This window comes from Bombina bombina, chromosome 7 (genome assembly GCF_027579735.1).
Source record: "Bombina bombina isolate aBomBom1 chromosome 7, aBomBom1.pri, whole genome shotgun sequence".
NCBI lineage: Eukaryota > Metazoa > Chordata > Amphibia > Anura > Bombinatoridae > Bombina > Bombina bombina.
This window is the reverse complement of record NC_069505.1, coordinates 420,362,265-420,383,636: the sequence shown is the minus strand read 5'-3', so window position 1 is coordinate 420,383,636 and position 21,372 is coordinate 420,362,265. Positions and strand designations below refer to the sequence as shown.

General features: G+C 39.5%; 1 protein-coding gene across 1 annotated transcript in view; it reads left to right on the top strand.

The window, feature by feature from the left end:
• Nucleotides 1-8,664: 8,664 nt before the first annotated feature.
• LOC128636413 (myoferlin-like) overlaps nucleotides 8,665-21,372 on the top strand; it is a 276,260-nt gene continuing 263,552 nt past the window's right edge. Inside the window, 4 exon segments of the mRNA XM_053689430.1 lie at nucleotides 8,665-8,700; nucleotides 9,053-9,163; nucleotides 9,415-9,592; nucleotides 15,556-15,680. Coding sequence (XP_053545405.1) covers nucleotides 8,665-8,700; nucleotides 9,053-9,163; nucleotides 9,415-9,592; nucleotides 15,556-15,680 — 450 coding nt within the window.

Here is a 21,372-nt window from a genome sequence, read left to right as displayed (position 1 = left end):
TCATTAAAATATATCTCAAGAATGAATCAAATTATGTAATATAAGTACATTTGAATGTTTTGTCAAATTGTATTCGCTACCTCAATCATGAAAGTAAATGTTTGCGTATAGTGTCCATTGAAATACATTCGTATGTGAAATTATTGTTCAATGAGCTTACCGTCAGATGAGAGTGGCAGGTTCCCGGTATCGATTCCTCCGATACCGACTACTTCCACCTCGGAGATGCTGGGCCGCAACATTTCCTCCCATCTGCAGTACTCCATTTCAAGGGCAGGGCCGCCACCGGTCCCTGCGGCATGTCGGGCCTCCAGGCTTAACTTTTTTTTAAGTTCAAGTTTACAGTCCCGGTACCGATGTTTGATGGAATCCATATCCCGGTTCCGGCAACCCACTGCATTGACTGCATTCCGAATCTCGTTCCAGAGCCTCCTCCTGTCAGTCGGGGTAGTCTTCTGGTGCTGCAGCATCCTATACCTGGCCATATAGGCCTCTACGAGGGCCTCCTTCTCCTCCATCGTAAACCTCGCCTCCCTAGTCGCCTTGGCCTTCCCCTGTGACGATGCCCTCTGTTTCCCGGACTGTGAAGCCCTACTCTGACCGCCACTGGGCCCAGCCACTTGGTCATCTTGAACCAAGTGGCTGGGTCCACCCACCGCTTCCACCCCCGCTTCCTGCCCCCCTTCCTGCCCCCCTTCCTGCCCTGTTCCTCTCCCCCTCCCTCTACTCCCCCCTCTACCTGTCCCCTGCCTGGCCTCCATCTCCTCCCTAAACTAAACCCCAAATAATAAAAAAAAAGTGAGTGTGATGAAATGAAAGGGGGTCAAAATAAAGAACTAAAAAGACAAAAAAGGTGCTTAAAGTGTGAGGGATGTAAAAAAAAACAAAGAGGGTAAGGAGTATTTAAATAAACGAAAAGAATAAGACTAAAAGGAGGATATGTAAACTAAATGTAACTAGGGGATGGGTATGGGATGGGTATGGGGTATGGGATAAGAGTAAATGGGATGAAAGGGAATGGGACTACAAGGAATGGGGTATGGAGTGTAGTATGAGGGGGTAGGGGGTATGGAGTGTATGTAGTGTTATTGATAAGTGTATGTATGTATTGAATGTGTTTGCGTGTAAATGTGTTAAGTGTACAGATAAATCACTCGCTCGCTAACTAACACTACTTCTAATTCTCAATAACAAACACTCCCACTAACGCTCACTAACTACCACTAACTGACGCTCACACTAACAACTATCACTAATAACTCCCACTAACTCACTCACGCTCCCACTAACAGACTCTCTCCCACTCCCGCTAACTCCCACTAACTCACTCACTCTCTCACGCTAACACTACCAACTGACTATCTCACGCTAACACTACCAACTGACTATCTGACGCTAACACTACCAACTGACTCTCTCACGCTAACACTACCAACTGACTCTCTCACACTAACACTAACTCACTCTCAAAAAATCGCAAAATCTCTATTCTTAAATCTCCAAAGACCCACCAGCAACACAGTCAAAGAAGCCCTGCTTGTGTGGTGCTTATATACCCTGTGTAAATGTTTAATGATGTCCCAATTTCCATTGTAATTAGTGTTCAGGTGTGCTTTATTAGCAATTAATATTATTGCAATGTGTATTAGGTGTGTTAATTTGCGCATGCTCATTTTGAGTTGGTATTTGTGGAATGTGTAGAATGCGATGATGTCATAGTGGTCGTTTTCTCTAACATTGTCCAATAGTATTCTTTTTAAATGTGAATTTGCGATGGTGTGTTCTTCGTGAAGTGTTGTATATGTATGTTTTTCATAATATATAATGATATTGAATGCGATTTTTTTTTTAGTGTATGTATATATTTTTTAATCCTTGTTGTTATTGTGCGATTTTCCGCATCTTAAAGTATATGCGTATTCCACGTATAAATAGTATTAAAACTTCCCCCGCTTGTGAATGTGTAATGCTTGTGTGCTTTGTTGATTGATTGATGTTGTGACATTTGCGGCGTGTTATTGTTGTGCATGATGTGGTATGCGTCATATGACCGAGCTGTGCGTATTTCTCGCGAGATCGAGTGTTAGGTGAAAAAAGCTATTTTTTGCCTTTCCCATTGATCTCTATGGGAGACTGTCTAACGCGGGCAGGATTACGCGTGTGACATACACGCGTTAGGAGCATCGTTAGATGGTCTTATATTAACTCTAAATACCGGAGTCAAACAATGCCGTGCGTTAGACATAAAACACGCGTGGCGTTAACAGCCCATCTACCGCCGAACTCTAAATCTAGCCGTTAGAGTTTTGTCGGTAAAGACCTGCGTAGCTAACGCTGCTTTTTTTTCCAGCGCACCCTTAAGACAACGCTGGTATTTAGAGTTGTCTGAAGGGATGCGTTAGGCTCCAAAAAGGGAGCGTAAAGGCATATTTACCGCCACTTCAACTCTCAATACCAGCGTTGCTTATGGTAGCGGCTAGCTTAAAAAACGTGCTTGTGCACGATTCCCCCATAGGAAACAATGGGGCAGTTTGGGCAGAAAAAAAAACCTAACACCTGCAAAAAAGCAGCATTAAGCTCCTAACGCAGCCCCATTGTTTCCTATGGGGAAACAGTTTCTAAGTCTGCACCTAACACCCTAACATGTACCCCGAGTCTAAACACCCCTAACCTTACACGTATTAACCCCTAATCTGCCACCCCCGACATCGCCGACACCTGCATTATATTATTAACCCCTAATCTGCCACTCCGTGGCAACCTACATTATGCCTATGTACCCCTAATCTGCTGCCCCTAACATCGCCGACACCTATATTATATTTATTAACCCCTAATCTGCCCCCCCCAACGTCGCCGCTACCCACCTACACTTATTAACCCCTAATCTGCCGACCGGACCTCGCCACCATTATAATAAATGTATTAACCCCCTAAACCACCGCACTCCCGCCTCACAAACCCTATAATAAACAGTATTAACCTCTAATCTGAACTCCCTAACATCGCCGCCACCTAACTTCAAGTATTAACCCCTAATCTGCCGACCGGACTTCGCCGCTACTATAATAAATGTATTAACCCCTAAAGCTAAGTCTAACCCTAACCCTAACACCCCCCTAAATTAAATATAATTTTAATCTAACGAGATAAATTAAATCTTATTAACTAAAGTATTCCTATTTAAAACTAAATACTTACCTGTAAAATAAACACTAATATAGCTACAATATAACAAATAATTACATTGTAGCTATTTTAGGATTTATTTTTATTTTAGAGGCAACTTTGTATTTATTTTAACTAGGTACAATAGCTATTATATAGTTATTGACTATTTAATAGCTACCTAGTTAAAATAATTACAAAATTACCTGTAAAATAAATCCTAACCTAAGTTACAATTAAACCTAACACTACACTATCAATAAATAAATAAATTAAATAAATTAACTACAAGTACCTACAACTACCTACAATTAAATAAACTAAACTAAATTACCAAAAAACCCCCCCACTAAATTACAAAAAATAAAAAAAGATTACAATAATTTTAAGCTAATTACACCTACTCTAAGCCCCCTAATAAAATAACAAAGCCCCCCAAAATAAAAAAAAAATTCCCTACCCTAATCTAAATTTAAAAAGTTAACAGCTCTATTACCTTACCAGCCCTTAAAAGGGCTTTTTGCTGCACATGCCCCAAAGAAATCAGCTATTTTGCCTGTAAAAAAAAAACACAATACCACCCCCCAACATTACAACCCACCACCCACATACCCCTATTCTAACCCAAACCCCCCTTAAATAAACCTAAAACTACCCTCCTGAAGATCTCCCTACCTTGAGTCGTCTTCACCCAACCGGGCCGAAGTCTTCATCTGATGGACCAGAAGAGGACATCCAGACCGGCAGAAGTCTTCCGCCAATCAGATTCAAGTTCAATCGGATTAGCTGATCCAATCAGCCAATCAGATTGAGCTCACATTCTATTGGCTGATCGGAACAGCCAATAGAATGCAAGCTCAATCTGATTGGCTGATTGGATCAGCCAATCCGATTGAACTTGAATCTGATTGGCTGATTCAATCAGCCAATCAGATTTTTCCTACCTTAATTCCGATTGGCTGATAGAATCCTATCAGCCAATCGGAATTCGAGTGACGCCATCTTGGATGACATCACTTAAAGGAACCTTCATTCGTTGTCTAGTCGTCGTGCAGGAAGGATATTCCGCGCCGGAGGTCTTGAAGATGGAGCCGCTCCTCGTCGGATGGATGAAGATAGAAGATGCCGCTTGGATGAAGATGTCTGCCGGTCCGGATGTCCCCTTCTGCCCGGATAGGATGAAGACTTCTGCCGGTCTGGATGTCCTCTTCTGGTCCATCGGATGAAGACTTCGGCCCGGTTGGGTAAAGGCGACTCAAGGTAGGGAGATCTTCAGGGGGGTAGTGTTAGGTTTATTTAAGGGGGGTTTGGATTAGAGTAGGGGTATGTGGGTGGTGGGTTGTAATGTTGGGGGTGGTATTGTGTTTTTTTTTACAGGCAAAAGAGCTGATTTCTTTGGGGCATGCCCCGCAAAAAGCCCTTTTAAGGGCTGGTAAGGTAATAGAGCTGTTTTTTTTAATTTAGATTAGGGTAGGGATTTTTTTTATTTTGGGGGGCTTTGTTATTTTATTAGGGGGCTTAGAGTAGGTGTAATTAGCTTAAAATTATTGTAATCTTTTTTTATTTTTTGTAATTTAGTGTGTTTTTTTTTTGTAATTTATTTTATTTTATTTAATTGTAGGTAATTGTAGGTACTTGTAGTTAATTTATTTATTGATAGTGTAGTGTTAGGTTTAATTGTAACTTAGGTTAGGATTTATTTTACAGGTAATTTTGTAATTATTTTAACTAGGTAGCTATTAAATAGTAAATAACTATTTAATAGCTATTGTACCTAGTTAAAATAAATTCAAAGTTGCCTGTAAAATAAATATAAATCCTAAAATAGCTACAATGTAATTATTCGTTATATTGTAGCTATATTAGGGTTTATTTTACAGGTAAGTATTTAGTTTTAAATAGGAATACTTAAGTTAATTAGAGTTAATTTATTTAGTTAGATTAAAATTATATTTAACTTAGGGGGGTGTTAGGGTTAGGGTTAGACTTAGCTTTAGGGGTTAATACATTTATTAGAGTAGCGGCAAGCTCCGGTCGGCAGATTAGGGGTTAATAAGTGTAGGTAGGTAGCGGCGACGTGGGGGGGGGCAGATTAGGGGTTAATAAATATTATGTAGGTGTCGGCGATGTTAGGGGCAGCATATTAGGGGTTCATAGGGATAATGTAGGTTGCGGCGATGTGCGGTCGGCAGATTAGGGGTTAAAAAATTTTATTAGAGTGGCGGCGATGTGGGGGGGCCTTGGTTTAGGGGTACATAGGTAGTTTATGGGTGTTAGTGTACTTTAGAGCACAGTAGTTAAGAGCTTTATAAACCGGCGTTAGCCCAGAAAGCTCTTAACTACTGACTTTTTTCTGCGGATGGAGTCTTGTCGGTAGAGGCTCTACCGCTCACTTCAGCCAAGACTCTAAATACCAGCGTTAGGAAGATCCCATTGAAAAGATAGGATACGCAATTGGCGTAAGGGGATCTGCGGTATGGAAAAGTCACGGCTTGGAAGTGAGCGTTAGACCCTTTCCTGGCTGACTCTAAATACCAGCGGGCTGCCAAAAGCAGCGTTAGGAGCCCTTAACACTGGTTTTGACGGCTAACACCAAACTCTAAATCTAGGCGTCAGTTTCTTTGATTTCTTCCCCTTATTCCAAGACTGATTGGACTTCCAAGAAGACTTGGACTGCTCCTGCTTGGAAGAGGGAGAGGAAGACTTTTGACCTTTGAAGTTATGAAAGGAACGTAAATTACTTTGACGTCCTTTGAGTCTGTTTTTCTTGTCTTGCGGCAACAAAGACCCTTTTCAACCCATAATATCAGAAATTATTTCTGCCAGACCAGGTCCGAACAAGGTCTTGCCCTTATAAGGAAGCGCCAGAAGCTTGGATTTAGAGATAACATCAGCTGACCAAAATTTTAGCCACAATGCCCTGCGGGCTAGGACAGTGAAGCCAGACATCTTGGCTCCCAGTCTAACAACTTGCATGTTAGCATAAAAAATAAAGGAATTGGCTAGTTTCTTGTATCTCCTCCAACGGAGTCTGTACTAAAATTGATTCAGACACGGCGTTGCACCAATTAGATGCCGCACTTTCTACTGTGGCAATACAAACTGCAGGTTGCCCTTGAAGACCTTGATGAACATACATCTTTGTCAAATAAGCTTCCAGCTTTTTGTCCATGGGATCCTTAAAAGAGCAGCTAACCTCTATAGGGATCGTAGTTCTCTTAGCCAGAGTAGAAATAGCCCCTTCTACTTTAGGCACCGTGCGCCAAGAATCTTTAATGGAGTCAGCAACAGGAAACATCTTTTTAAATACGAGAGACTGGAAGAAAGGAATCCCTGGCTTCTCCCATTACTGTGAAATAATCTCCGTCACACGGTCTGGGACAGGAAATACTTCCACAGGGGAAGGAACATCATAGTATTTATTAAGTTTACTAGCCATCTTAGGGTTGAAAACGACAGACGTATCGGAGTCGTCCAAAGTAGCCAATACCTCCTTTAACAGTACACAAAGGTGTTCAAGCTTAAATCTGAAGTTTACTTCTTCAGTATCAGATGAAGGAATAATACTGTCTGAATCTGAGATTTCACCCTCAGAGGCTACCATCGTATCCTCTTCATCAGACTTATGAGGGAGGGCAACCTGCGTAGCAGTAGGTGGAACAGAAACCTACTATCTGAATGTCTAATTTTCCTCTTGCGTTTTCCCAGCATAGGAAAAGCAGATAATGCTGCAGATATCGCAGAAGATACCTGTGCAGCAACATCTGCAGGCAAATAAACTCCTCCAGGAGGCTGAGAGGAACTGCAGGGCACTGTATATGATGCCATAGAGGCTTGGGACGTTTGAGGAGAAAGCTGTGGCATTGCCTGAACAGCATCATCCTGAGAGACATTGGTCTCAGAGGGCAACAATTTATCTTTAAAGTGTTCTACCTAAGCATGCAGCACAGAATTGCATAGGCAAAACAATTTGTGCCTCTAGGCATAACAAACACTTGTTAAAAAACACAGAGTGATGGTCCATGTCCATAGTACTAAATAAAACATTTCCCAAATTGTAGAAATTGTTTAAATACACTGTCACTTTAAGAATTTTTAATACCACAATTTGGCTGCCAGAAGTCTCTAAAACGATCGTATAGTAGATCGACACTGAAGAGACTGAAATTTCAAGACGCCGCTCCGTGGATATCCGACAGCAGAGAGAAGTTACATGACCGGCAGAGAGAGGAAACTACGCAGCAAGTAAAAGGCGCGCGTTTCCCTCTGCCTACAACATAAGATGCAAGTAGCTGCAGCTGGTTTTAAAATCAAGCAGTTTGTCAGTTCGCCTGTTCTAGCTAAACAAGCAAAGAAAACCAACTGCTAAATTGTACATAAATCCCTGTATAAAACATAAGCCACACACATACTAATAAAGTATTTCAACAGAATTAGCCCATAGAGGAAAAACGTTCCAATAAAGGGAAGATTAACCCCTAGTCTCAACATACATAATGTGCCTGCCCACTGCTAAAGAAAATCCTGTATAAAAGAGTTTAAAATTGTCCCCATCTACTGCATATGACATATTCTTCTGAAGTGCAAGTCTCCAAGACCTAGAAGACAAAAGCACTTACCTGCAGTCTAGCTCTCCGGCAGGAAGACAGCTCACAAGGCGTGAAAGGACACATACTCCTTACAGAGACCTATAGAAAAAGAAAGAACAGAGTAACCAACTCTGGCTTTCTGTACCATAGGCAGCAATGCGTTAGGAAACACAGCTAGGACTACCTCACAACTTCCTAACTGCTTAAAAGCCACCACTACTCTACTGAAGAGATTGACATGGACTCAGCTAAACCCAAATCCTTGTATGCAGGGAAAAATACCTAAAAAAGGAATTAATTTCTTCAGACACCAAACTGCACCTCCTCCATTGACAGAGGCAAAGAGAATGACTGGGGATTATGGATAGGGGAGTGACACTTAACAGCTTTGCTGTAGTGCTCTTTGCCTCCTCCTGCTGGCCAGGAGTGATATTCCCACTAGTAAATGAATGACTTTGTGGACTCTCCATATTTTAGGAAATAAATATTATTTACATTTTTGCTGTTGGGTAGATTATAATCTAAGCTATAACGTCTGTAAGGAAGGATCCCATTACAAACTAATACATGTATGAAGCATATGAATAAAAGGCTGTTCAGTTCTGTACAGAAATCATTACCACTCTATATGATGACTTGCACTAAAGGACTTGGTTTGATGGTAATGCACCTTTTATTGACACATAATTAGGTCTCACTAATGTATATTATATCATTTGTACAACTTGACATTATATTTGTCTGTTTCATTTATTTCTCTCAAATTTATTTCTGTTTTATTTTTCTAATATTAAACCCATCTTGCTTGACTTATTTTACTTCTCTTGCAGGACATTATAACGGCTTTCTACCCTGTTTTGGCCCGGGCTTTTTACCCCTGTATGGAAATTTGCATAATCCATCTAAAATGCAAAGTCTTTTCCATAAAGCTGACCATGCTAAGGTGAGAGCTCTATTGTAGAAGTTGAAGGTTTATAGATGTTGATATTAGGAAGAGGTTGAGGGATGATGGTTAATTAATAATATCATGAATGAGTTATGATTAATGAAATGTGTGTTTAACAATAAACTGGTAGGGTCAAATAAATACATCATTTCTCACCATTCATTTTTACTGCACTCAGGCTACATTATGATCTCACAGTCATCCCTCCAATTCCACCATCATCCACAATGACTGTTGCCTTCAGACTGTTAGCCTGAAAAATGTTTTCATGTGATATCTATAACATGACCAAGGCTTGACATAACTTTGTACTTTGCTTTTTCTTTGTTCTGTGTTTATGGCACAACAGGAAGGTGCAGAATATTGTGGGCGGCTCCTGTTTGAAGTGAAGACTACCATGAGTACGGAGAAAATTACTAAAGTGGAGGATATTGATCTCGAAAATATTTCTAATGTAGAGGTATCCTCTCTTTATATTTTTGTAACATTTACACCTAATTCGCTAGTGACCATTTTTTTTAAAATTAGTTTATCACATACCTAGAAAGGAACTCAGTGAAATGCGTTAGAAGGAGCTATAGCAATGCTCTGTATATATTTGTTGTGCTTTATGTTTAATATACCTGTATTAATGATGTGGTTTGCTGTATATTCTCAACCTGAGTCTTTTTGCTTTTTCTCACTGCTCTTTACCTTATCTGTCCTATTCAGTGCTACACATCCCATAAGAAATTCAACCTGGCAGCTGTTTTCCATTCAGCCACTATGCTGCCAAAAGTCAAAGACCAAGTCCAGTTTGAGGTCAGCATGGGCAACTATGGGAACAAGCTGGACTCTACGCATAAGCCAGTGTCTTCCACCACACAATATAGTCAAGCTGTATACGATGGTAAGTTATATTTTTATTGTGAACCGTTTCCTGCTTCAACAAAAAACAGTGAGAAATTGGTGAATATTAACAATGCTCAACATTTAAACATCCAAGGACCTTTTTGTGCAAACCTGGAAACAAATGGAGAGGCAGCTGTAATAGTAATTGCAATCATACATATTACATGTAACTTGTCCATTGTTTGTAAAGATACGTTTGTACTACTTTATATACATTTCCGCTGTTCATCTATCCCAGTGTTTCCCAACTCCAGTCCTCAGGACCCTTAACAGGCCACATATTTATTATATCTTAACTAGAGCACAGGTGATCAGCTGATGGGTGAACTGATTATTTCACCTGTGCTCTAGTTAAGATATAATGAATATCTGGCCTGAGGACTGGGAAACACTGATCTATCCTATGTCTTGTGTTGCCTCCCCTATATTTTTCTTTCATTCATCTTCCATTTTTCCTTATCCCTTTATGTTTCTAACTCTCCTCATTTCTGAGAAATTCCATGCCAACTAAATTTCATAAATAGGGCTATATTACGAGTGGAGCGCTGTTTAGGGTTCCCGCTTGCATGTTAACTTCAGTAGACTGAGGTTTTTTTGTGCATGTTGGGTTGCGCTCGTATTACGAGTTGAAAGCAAAAAAATAGACTTTGTGAAGTTGCGATCACGTTAACATATTCCCCCGTAGACTTTCAAACTGAAAAACTAACAATAACGTTATGAGCGTTATTGAATTATTATTAAATATACACTATCAAAAATATTAAAAACATCTATTTAGATTATTTTACAGTATGTATAAACTAATCCATAGTATGTGTGTATATACTGTACTGTATATATATTTATTACAATATGAATAATAATTTTTTAATAGTTTATATAAGTGTAACTATACTTCTACAAGGGTTTTGCTTGTGTTTAATGCAACTTTTTTCTTCCACTAGCCTTTATGTGAGCTCTGAGGTCACGCTAACCTGAAACTTGAAATCAGCTAATACCTTTAGCACTAGTTACATTGGGACACTGATATCTGTCAGGAATCCCTGAATATCCCTTGACATGTATATTATTTATTTTTAGTAGACAACCCAAAGTATTGATCTAGGCCTATTTTGGTATATTTCATGCCACCATTTCACCGCCAAATGCAATCAAATAAAAAAAAAAAGTTCACTTTTTCACAAACTTTTTCACAAACTTTACGTTTCTCACTGAAGTTATTTACAAACAGCTTGTGCCATTATGTCACAAATGGTTGTAAATGCTTCTCTGGGATCCCCTTTGTTCAGAAATAGTAGACATATATGTCTTTGGCGTTGCTTTTTGGTTATTAGAAGGCCGCTAAATGCCGCTGCGCAGCACACGTTATTATGCTCAGCAGTGACAGGGTTAATTAGGGAGCTTGTAGGGTTAATTTTAGCTTTAGTGTAGAGATCAGCCTCCCACCTGACACATCCCACCTGATCCCTCCCAAACAGCTAACTTCCCTCCACCACCCCACAATTGTCCCCGCCATCTTAAGTACTGGCAGAAAGTTTTTTTTAATAAAATAATAATTTTCTGTAGTGTAGCTGCCCCCCCTTAATACCCCCTCCCTCTCCCAGATCCTTCAATCTTTATTTTTCCCCCCTCCCTCTCCCTCCTTCCCATTCAATTACAATGGTGGTAGTGGTTGCTGCGCACGCGCACACATGCACCCCCCGCAGGCCCCCTCCCCCCCTGCACGCTACTGGCACCCAGCGTGCACATTGCACATACAGGAACCGGATGCCAGGTAGCGAGATGGGCCGCCCACCCGCCTCCCTGCTAATGCTCCCACCCACCAACGATCAGCACCATCGCTACCGGTGCAGAGAGGGCCAAAGAGTGGCTCTCTCTGCATCGGTGTGTAAAAAAATGGTATTGCAGGATGTCTCAATATCGAGGCATCACTACAATACCATAAAAGCGGCTGGAAGCGTTCAGGATCGCTTCCACCGCTTGAAAACCCAGAGGACGTGCCAGAAACGTCCTTGGTCATGAAGGGTATTTTTTTGTAGGACGTTCCTGGCACGGCCTTGGTCACGAATGGGTTAAAGGGACATGAAACCTATTTTTTTTTTTCTTTAATAATTCAAATAGAGCATGCGATTTTAAACAACTTTCAAATTTGCTTCTATTATCTCATTTGTTTTGTTCTCTTGGAATCCTTTGTTGAAAACGTTATATAGTTAGGCTCAGGAGCTGCTGATTGGTGGCTGCTCATATATTCCTCATGTTATTGGCTCACCCGATGTTCTGCTAGCTCCCAGTAGTGTATTGCTGCTTCTTCAACAACGGATACTAAGAGAATGAAACAAATTATATAATAGAAGTAATTAGAAATTTGTTTAAAATTGTATTCTCTATCTGAATCATGAAATAAATGCTTTGGATTTCATGCCCCTTTAAATAACCAGCATTTAAATACTCACTGTTTTATTTGTGCATTTCATAGACTTTTCATATTCCCCAGTCAACTAGTGTGTTTTGTGGTTTTCTTAGCTATGTGCCAGGGACCACATCATTATTTTGTATCAGGGTTTTACAGGTGGGGCATCTTCATAAAGAAGGAAATAAAAAAACTATAGAGGATACTCTTTATAGACAGGGCTACCTATTCTTTGTTATCCAGGATACTCTCAATAGGCAGGGCTACCTATTCTTTGTTATACAGGGTACTCTTTATACACAGGGCTACCTATTCTTTGTTATCCAGGATACTCTTTATACACAGGGCTACCTATTCTTTGTTATCCAGGGTACTCTTTATACACAGGGCTACCTATTCTTTGTTATTCAGGATACTCTTTATACACAGGGCTACCTATTCTTTGTTATCCAGGATACTCTTTATACACAGGGCTACCTATTCTTTGTTATCCAGGATACTCTTTATACACAGGGCTACCTAATCTTTGTTATCCAGGATACTCTTTATAGGCTGGGCTACCTATTCTTTGTTATCCAGGATACTCTTTATACACAGGGCTACCTATTCTTTGTTATTCAGGATACTCTTTATAGGCTGGGCTACCTATTCTTTGTTATCCAGGATACTCTTTATACACAGGGCTACCTATTCTTTGTTATCCAGGATACTCTTTATAGGCTGGGCTACCTATTCTTTGTTATCCAGGATACTCTTTATAGGCTGGGCTACCTATTCTTTGTTATCCAGGATACTCTTTATACACAGGGCTACCTATTCTTTGTTATCCAGGATACTCTTTATAGGCTGGGCTACCTATTCTTTGTTATCCAGGATACTCTTTATACACAGGGCTACCTATTCTTTGTTATTCAGGATACTCTTTATACACAGGGCTACCTATTCTTTGTTATCCAGGATACTCTTTATACACAGGGCTACCTAATCTTTGTTATCCAGGATACTCTTTATAGGCAGGGCTACCTATTCTTTGTTATTCAGGATACTCTTTATACTCTTTATACACAGGGCTACCTAATCTTTGTTATCCAGGATACTCTTTATAGGCAGGGCTACCTATTCTTTGTTATTCAGGATACTCTTTATACTCTTTATACGCAGGGCTACCTATTCTTTGTTATCCAGGATACTCTTTATACACAGGGCTACCTATTCTTTGTTATTCAGGATACTCTTTATACACAGGGCTACCTATTCTTTGTTATCCAGGATACTCTTTATACGCAGGGCTACCTATTCTTTGTTATCCAGGATACTCTTTATACGCAGGGCTACCTATTCTTTGTTATCCAGGATACTCTTTATACGCAGGGCTACCTATTCTTTGTTATCCAGGATACTCTCAATAGGCAGGGCTACCTATTCTTTGTTATCCAGGATACTCTTTATACGCAGGGCTACCTATTCTTTGTTATCCAGGATACTCTCAATAGGCAGGGCTACCTATTCTTTGTTATCCAGGATACTCTTTATACGCAGGTCTACCTATTCTTAGTTATCCAGGATACTCTTTATACGCAGGGCTACCTATTCTTTGTTATCCAGGGTACTCTTTATACGCAGGGCTACCTATTCTTTGTTATCCAGGGTACTCTTTATACGCAGGGCTACCTATTCTTTGTTATCCAGGGTACTCTTTATACGCAGGGCTACCTATTCTTTGTTGTCCAGGGTACTCTTTATACGCAGGGCTACCTATTCTTTGTTATCCAGGGTACTCTTTATACGCAGGGCTACCTATTCTTTGTTGTCCAGGGTACTCTTTATACACAGGGCTACCTATTCTTTGTTATCCAGGATACTCTCAGTATCAGGGCTACCTATTCTTTGTTATCCAGGATACTCTCAATAGGCAGGGCTACCTATTCTTTGTTATCCAGGATACTCTTTATACGTAGGGCTACCTATTATTTGTTATCCAGGATACTCTTTATACGCAGGGCTACCTATTCTTTGTTATCCAGGATACTCTTTATACACAGGGCTACCTATTCTTTGTTATCCAGGATACTCTTTATACGCAGGGCTACCTATTCTTTGTTATCCAGGATACTCTTTATACACAGGGCTACCTATTCTTAGTTATCCAGGATACTCTTTATACGCAGGGCTACCTATTCTTTGTTATCCAGGGTACTCTTTATACGCAGGGCTACCTATTCTTTGTTGTCCAGGGTACTCTTTATACACAGGGCTACCTATTCTTTGTTATCCAGGATACTCTCAGTATCAGGGCTACCTATTCTTTGTTATCCAGGATACTCTCAATAGGCAGGGCTACCTATTCTTTGTTATCCAGGATACTCTTTATACGTAGGGCTACCTATTATTTGTTATCCAGGATACTCTTTATACGCAGGGCTACCTATTCTTTGTTATCCAGGATACTCTTTATACACAGGGCTACCTATTCTTTGTTATCCAGGATACTCTTTATACACAGGGCTACCTATTCTTTGTTATCCAGGATACTCTTTATACACAGGGCTACCTATTCTTTCCTATCCAGGATACTCTCTATACACAGGGCTACCTATTCTTTCCTATCCAGGATACTCTCTATACACAGGGCTACCTATTCTTTCCTATCCAATATACTCTCTATAGGCAGGGCTACATATTCTTTCCTATCCAGGATACTCTGAATACACAGAGCTAACTATTCTTTCCTATCCAGGATACTCTCAATGGGCAGGGCTACCTATTCTTTGTTATCCAGGATACTCTCAATGGGCAGGGCTACCTATTCTTTGTTATCCAGGATACTCTCTATAGGCAGGGCTACCTATTCATTCCTACCCAGGATACTCTCTATAGGCAGGGCTACCTATTCATTCCTACCCAGGATACTCTCTATAGATAGGGCTACCTATTCTTTCCTATCCAGGATTCTCCCTATAGGCAGGGCTACCAACATAAAATATTAGGTAATCAATTCATAGAGACAAAGATTTTGACAGCAGGTAAAAACTAAAGGCCCAGCAAATCTGCCTATATTTCCTAAAAAGTATAAGCTTAATTGCTTTGTAGGTTTGTCTTATGCTTATTCCATGCATTGTTGTATTTCCTCACAGTGTTTGTTTGCCTAAGGGAAGTTTATTCCATAAGTCAACTGCCCTTTCCTGTCAAGTGCTTATTACACCTAAATCACTAATCATTAAAAATAAAAAATCCAGCCTCAGAATTAAGTGCCTTAATATATTTGTAAGTTTATATAATATCACCTCTTTCCCTTCTCTCTTCTAAACTATACATATTTAATTCAGCAAGTCTTTCTTTGTATGTTTTATTTTATAGACAAAATACCTTTTAATATTCCTTTAAGCTGAATCCAGTTTGTTTATATTATTTTGGAGTTATCGGCTGTAGAATTGTAGACAATATTAAAAATGAATGATAACTACTAATCTGTAAAGTGGTATAGAAGCCTTACTATAATACATGCATGCAGTTTGCTCACCATGTTGTAATGTCTGTTGTCTGTTTTACAGGGAACTGCTATTACTATCTCCCATGGAATGACACCAAGCCAGTGGTAGCTATGACTTTTGATTGGGAGGATACCACACACAGAATGCAGGTTGTCAATCTCCTGATGAATCTGCGTCAGACTATGGTAAATATAAGGGGTTGTCACTCTGATAGACTTTGGTAATTGCTGTGTGTATTTTAGCATAGATTTGGTGGATATACATTGACAAGTGACATGTCTTTGTTAATTATTGTGCTTTTTAGTATACGTTTGGTTAATAGTAATGGGCAGGTCACATGTATATGGATGAAATGTACATCATTATACATTTGTTACCAGTATTTCATTCATAAGATGGTGAGAGTCCACAAGACATCCCATGTGGTATTGCTATATTTCAGATCTTTAATCCCTCCCTCTTTTACCATAATCCTTGAGTAAAATTTTTACTTCCAAGATGGAGTGAATTCTGAAGACTCTTGAAAAAGGTTCTCTAACTGGTCTGAGAGCTATTTCCCCCTCATATTGCCTACAAAGGACAGAGGGGTAGACAGGGTTTTTCAGCCAGGTAGTGAAAGGTCTTTTTTGCAGTGTGGAAATGTCACAGGCCTCCCAGGGGAAATGCAGGTTTATCTGCCAGTCCCATGGTCTACAGTGTGCTGATCCTTGTATGACCCATAGCCCTCTCCAATCAGGATTTATCTGCCAATTCCCACGGCAGTAGATGCTGTTTCTTGTGAGAACGTTGATATCGTGCTTGCACTGCCTCGGATGGGCCCATCTACTGGAAGCAGTCATCTGCAGCTGACGTAAGTACAGTAGACAGAGGTGCTGACCGGTAAGTACTATGTACCGTTATAGCCATCCGGATAATAACCATGATTCATATGGCCAGGGGACATAGACACATACACAACACTTTAACCGTTTTGGGCACTTAAAATAGGTTAATGTCACTTTATATTTAACAATTTAAATTTGAATTCTCTGCATTGGGGTAGCCATCTGCATAAGCAGGGAAGGTACTCTCTGTGGGAGAGGTGAGTTAAGACAATCAGGCTTAACAAAGCTGGCGCAAATTTATTTATTTTAGCCCCTTATTCGCTTGGCTTTATTTTATTCAGCTTAAAATAGCTAATTCAATAATAATTCCTTATCACTTAAAGTTACAGTACGTAATTACTGTTGTAACCCTCAATGAGATATTTACTGTTAATTGTACCTTTACTATATTTGTTTAACCCATCTGAGATTAACTATTTGTATGTGTTTATAAGGTTTCTGGGCTCCTATCTGTCTCAGATATTCAGCATCTATCCCTCCAGTTTCCTCTATAATTGTTTTTGGAGCAAACTATTGTAGGAAGGACGATCCATTACTAATACAACCCTTCACTCAGTAACATTGTCCTCATATGCTAAAAAATGGGAGGGCGAATTACAACCGATCACAAAAAAAGAGTGGTTACAGATATTCAAGCAAATTAGTAAATCTACTTCCTCCATTTTAATTATAGAAAAAAATATACAATTTCTATGCAGGTGGTACTTGACATCCTCAAGATTGGGACAGATATGTCCGGTGACCCCATCTATTTGCTGGAGAGGCTGTGTAGAAAGAAGGACACAGTTACACATCTGGGGGATTCGCTCGCCCAATTATATTGGACCAATATTAAAATTAAAATAGCAATTCCAATATAAATAGACATCAGTTGTCCATGAATCCTCTTTTTCTTTTTAATCAATTCCCCAAAATAAGTTGTGGCTTACAATTGAATCTATTACTTATTATGATCAATAGTGTGAAACAATTGATACCAATGTCCTGAAAAAAAATTACTCTACCATCTATCTCCACCTGGAGAGACAAAGTCTCTCTTGCTCTGAAAATGGAAAAATATTGTTACAATTGAGCTAAAAAGGTAGATGATTATTATTCCTTGTGCTTTCTTTGGGATTAAAATGTCTCAAAAGTAAAGTGATGAACTTACTTCTGTTATATGTGACTTAGCTGTAAGATGATAACGTGCGTTTACCCCGTCCTTCATTTCAGTTGTAATTTACACCGACTTGAATTAATACATCATTTTCTACTGTTTCTTTTTCTCTGTTATATGAGACATAAGGAATGACTGTAAAACCCTGTATTTGTACATTGTATTGTTTTATTTGTTATCTTTATTTGAAAACTTTAATAAAAATAATAATAAAAAAAAAAGACAATGACAGGGTCTAGCAGTGTTGCCTTTCAGAATGTTGATGGGTCTGCAGCCTACCAAGGCTATACCTAGGGGTTTTCTAAGGAACATTCTCCAAGTTTAAAGACTGCTATTAATGAGTTAATGACTGTCATGCCTCCAGCACTTTACAACGACACATGCAATGGGCAGAAAGTGACCCTCCACTGGTGCTTACTTTATCTTGAACATCCGTAAGAAGTGACCCTGCTAAATATCCCAAAGAGAAGGGTGGTACTTTAGAATTTGATGTTTCCTTTTCTGAGGAAGGATTTTCAAAAACTGAGGACTTTTACACTGAAACAGTGGCTGAATATGTGTCCTTTCATTTTAGAATGAAGCATATCCATAACCTGTTATGGGAAGTATTAGTTGCCTTAGAAATAGATGATACCGTCACTACTGATAAACAATCACTGAAAAAAACTATCAGTTCTTTAAACCAGCTCCCAAGTAGCCCGCTGACTTCCCGGTTCCTGAGATAATAACTTATAAGGAATGGATTAAACCAATGTTCCCTGTTCCTTCTGAAAAACTTTCAAGTCTGTGACACTGTTTCTAAGATGGATAGGGCAATATCCACTCAGCAGACTACAATTCATTTGCAGGATAGTACATATTTCAGGGATCCTATGGATTTAAAGCTTGAAGGCTTATAAGGTGGTACTTCCAGCTCACAGGCTTTATGCTTATGCAAGCTGTTAGTAATCAATACTAATTTGTGGAGAAGCTTCTCTAGCAGAGATCCAAGATCACATGAATTTAATCTGGACCCCACAGCGTGAGGCTGGGGAAATGATACACATTATTGCAAAAAGCACTGCTATGGGTGTTTTGGCTAGACAAGCATTATGACATAAGTCCTGCTTATATGGTCTCTAAGAACAGACTGTTATCTTTACCTATTTCAGGGAAAGATTTTGTTTGGAACATAATTGGATGCAATTATTGGAGGTAGTATAGCTTTCCTGCCATAAGATTCAAACTCCAAAGGCAGAATTAGGTCTGCAGGATGCTTTCGCTCCTTTCAATAATAAGATTAATCTAAAGCCTATTGGAAACCTAACACTGCCTGGTCAAAATCCAAACAAGCCAAGAAACTGATTTCCCTCTCACATTCAGCATGAAGGTGCAGTCCCCATTCTAGATGAAGTGCAGACTCATTTTTTTAAGATGCCTAGGGAAGGTCAGTTCAGGTCCTCTGAGTGTTGAAATCTTATCTCAGGGGTACTGAATAGGCTTTTGATCAAAGCTTACTTGAAGAAGATTAATATTGTCTCTAAGAACAGAGCAGGCTTTAACTGCAACAGGCCTGTGCTCAATTCCAACTCAATCCTCTTCCTTCAGTTGCACAATGCAAGTTGTAGGCCTTATAGTCGCTGAATCAGAAGCAATTCCATTTGCCAAATTTCATCTGCGGCCTCTACAATTAAAGATGCTGCAGCATTGTAACAGAGGTTAGGCTCTGTCTCAGCAGATCCTGTTGGACCAAAAAAGGAGACAGTCTTTAACATAGAGGCAGCCTAACCTATCCCTTGTTCAGGGGCCTCCTTTCTTCACCATCATGAATTGTTATAACCCATACACCAGCATGGTGGGTTGGGGTGCAGTCTGGGTGTCTCAGAAAGGACAAAAGAGTTGGGTCTCCTTGGGAGGTGAGGTTACCGATAAACATTCTGGAAAGCAGCACAGTCTTCAGAGTTGGCCCAACCTCAGGCACAAATCTTTTCTTCACTTCCAATCAGACAATGTGACAGCAATGGCTTACATTAAAGGGAGAGTCAACACCTTAATTGTTATTGTTTAAAAAGATAGATAATGCCTTTACTACCAATTCCCCAGCTTTGCATAACCATCATTGTTATATTAATATATAACATTTAAACCTCTAAATTTTTGCCTGTTTCTTAGTCACTACAGACAGCCTCTTATCGCATGCTTTTTTTTTTTTTTATTTTATTGGTTTTTAGACAAAAGAAAATCTTGACAATTACAGATTCCACATTCTGTAGGTAGTTTGCCTATTCAAAGGGCAATATTCCATCAAAATACAGGACCACGATATAGTCCAGTGAAGTGTACCTTACTTCACTGGATCTTATTCAATATTTACATTGTTACCAAATCCTGGCGACTCTTGGATCCAAAAGAAGAAAAAAAAAAAAAAAAAAAAGGGGGTGGTCCCCCTCTCGCCGACACCTTAATCAAATGACCATGTTCTTGGGAACACTCCTACCTGTATCTGTTGTAGGAACCACTCAGACTTCTTAAAGACTGCCACTATTTGCCTTTGAATGGCTAAGGGGAGAGATAGAATCATCAATTTCCATTTGGTAAAAAATTGCCGTAATTGTTTATTATTGCTAGTTTTTATATTATGCTGATCCAATATTATTTGATACTGGGCTTTCCTGCAAAATTCAGACAACTTAAGGTCACATCCACTCTTCCAGTTAGTAAAAATCACATTTCTCCCTACTAATATCATTGTATTCAGGAATTTGTGGTTAATTCCAGGTTTGCTATGTCTAAATAGAAAAAATACCTCAAGCTGTGAAAACTCCACCTGAACTTCCATAACCTTGTTACACCAATAATTAACTTTATTCCAGAATTGCATAACTTTAGGACATTTCCACAAGCAGTGGGTTAAATCTGCCTTTTCTTGTCTACATTTGGGGCACTCCCCTGATGCTACATTACCACTCCATATAGATACTCGGGCAGGGGAGAAATATGCCATGTTCAGTAATTTAATATGGGATTCCCACCAGGTAACTGAAATCGTTGCTATGCTTTTTTTATTTGCTTTTCACAACAGGAGAATGTTAGTTCATGTGAACGAGTTAGATAAAATTGTGCTCACGCCCGTTGAGTTATTTAAGCATCAGCACAACACATCACTAATTGGCTAAAATGCAAGTTAATAGATAATAAATAAAAAGTCATGTGATCAGGGGGCTGTCAGAAGATGCTTAGATACAAGGTAATCACAGAAGTAAAACGTATATTAATATAACTGTGTTGGTTATGCAAAACTGGGGAATGGGTAATAAAGGGATTAACTATCTTTTATCTTATAAAAATTCTGGTGTAGACTGTCCCTTTAATCACCAGGGTGGAACTCTCAGTTCCCTTGCGAGGAAAGTAGTGTCACACATTCTCATGTGGCAGGCCTTCATAATCTCAGCCATTCACATTCCAGGACTTGACAATTGCATGATCTCAGCCATTCACATCCCAGGAGGGAACAATTGCACGATCTCAGTCATTCACATCCCAGGAGGGAACAATTGGGAGGTAATTTTTTTCAGTCAACAATACCTACACTAAGAGGAATGGTCTCTTAACCAGGTGTGTGACTAAATAAAGTAAAAATGGACTTGCAAAGGATGGATCTAATGGCCTCTTGCTTGAATCACAATTTGTTTTGATTTGGTGCCAGGATCCTCATGCAGACCTAATAGATGTACTAGTGGTTCCCTGGTCATTCAAGCTGGTTTACATCTTCAGTCATTTTGATTACTCTAACTAGGGCTCACAGGACTTGATTTGCAGATCTGAATCAAGTGTCTGCTGCCCAAAGAGTTTTATTTG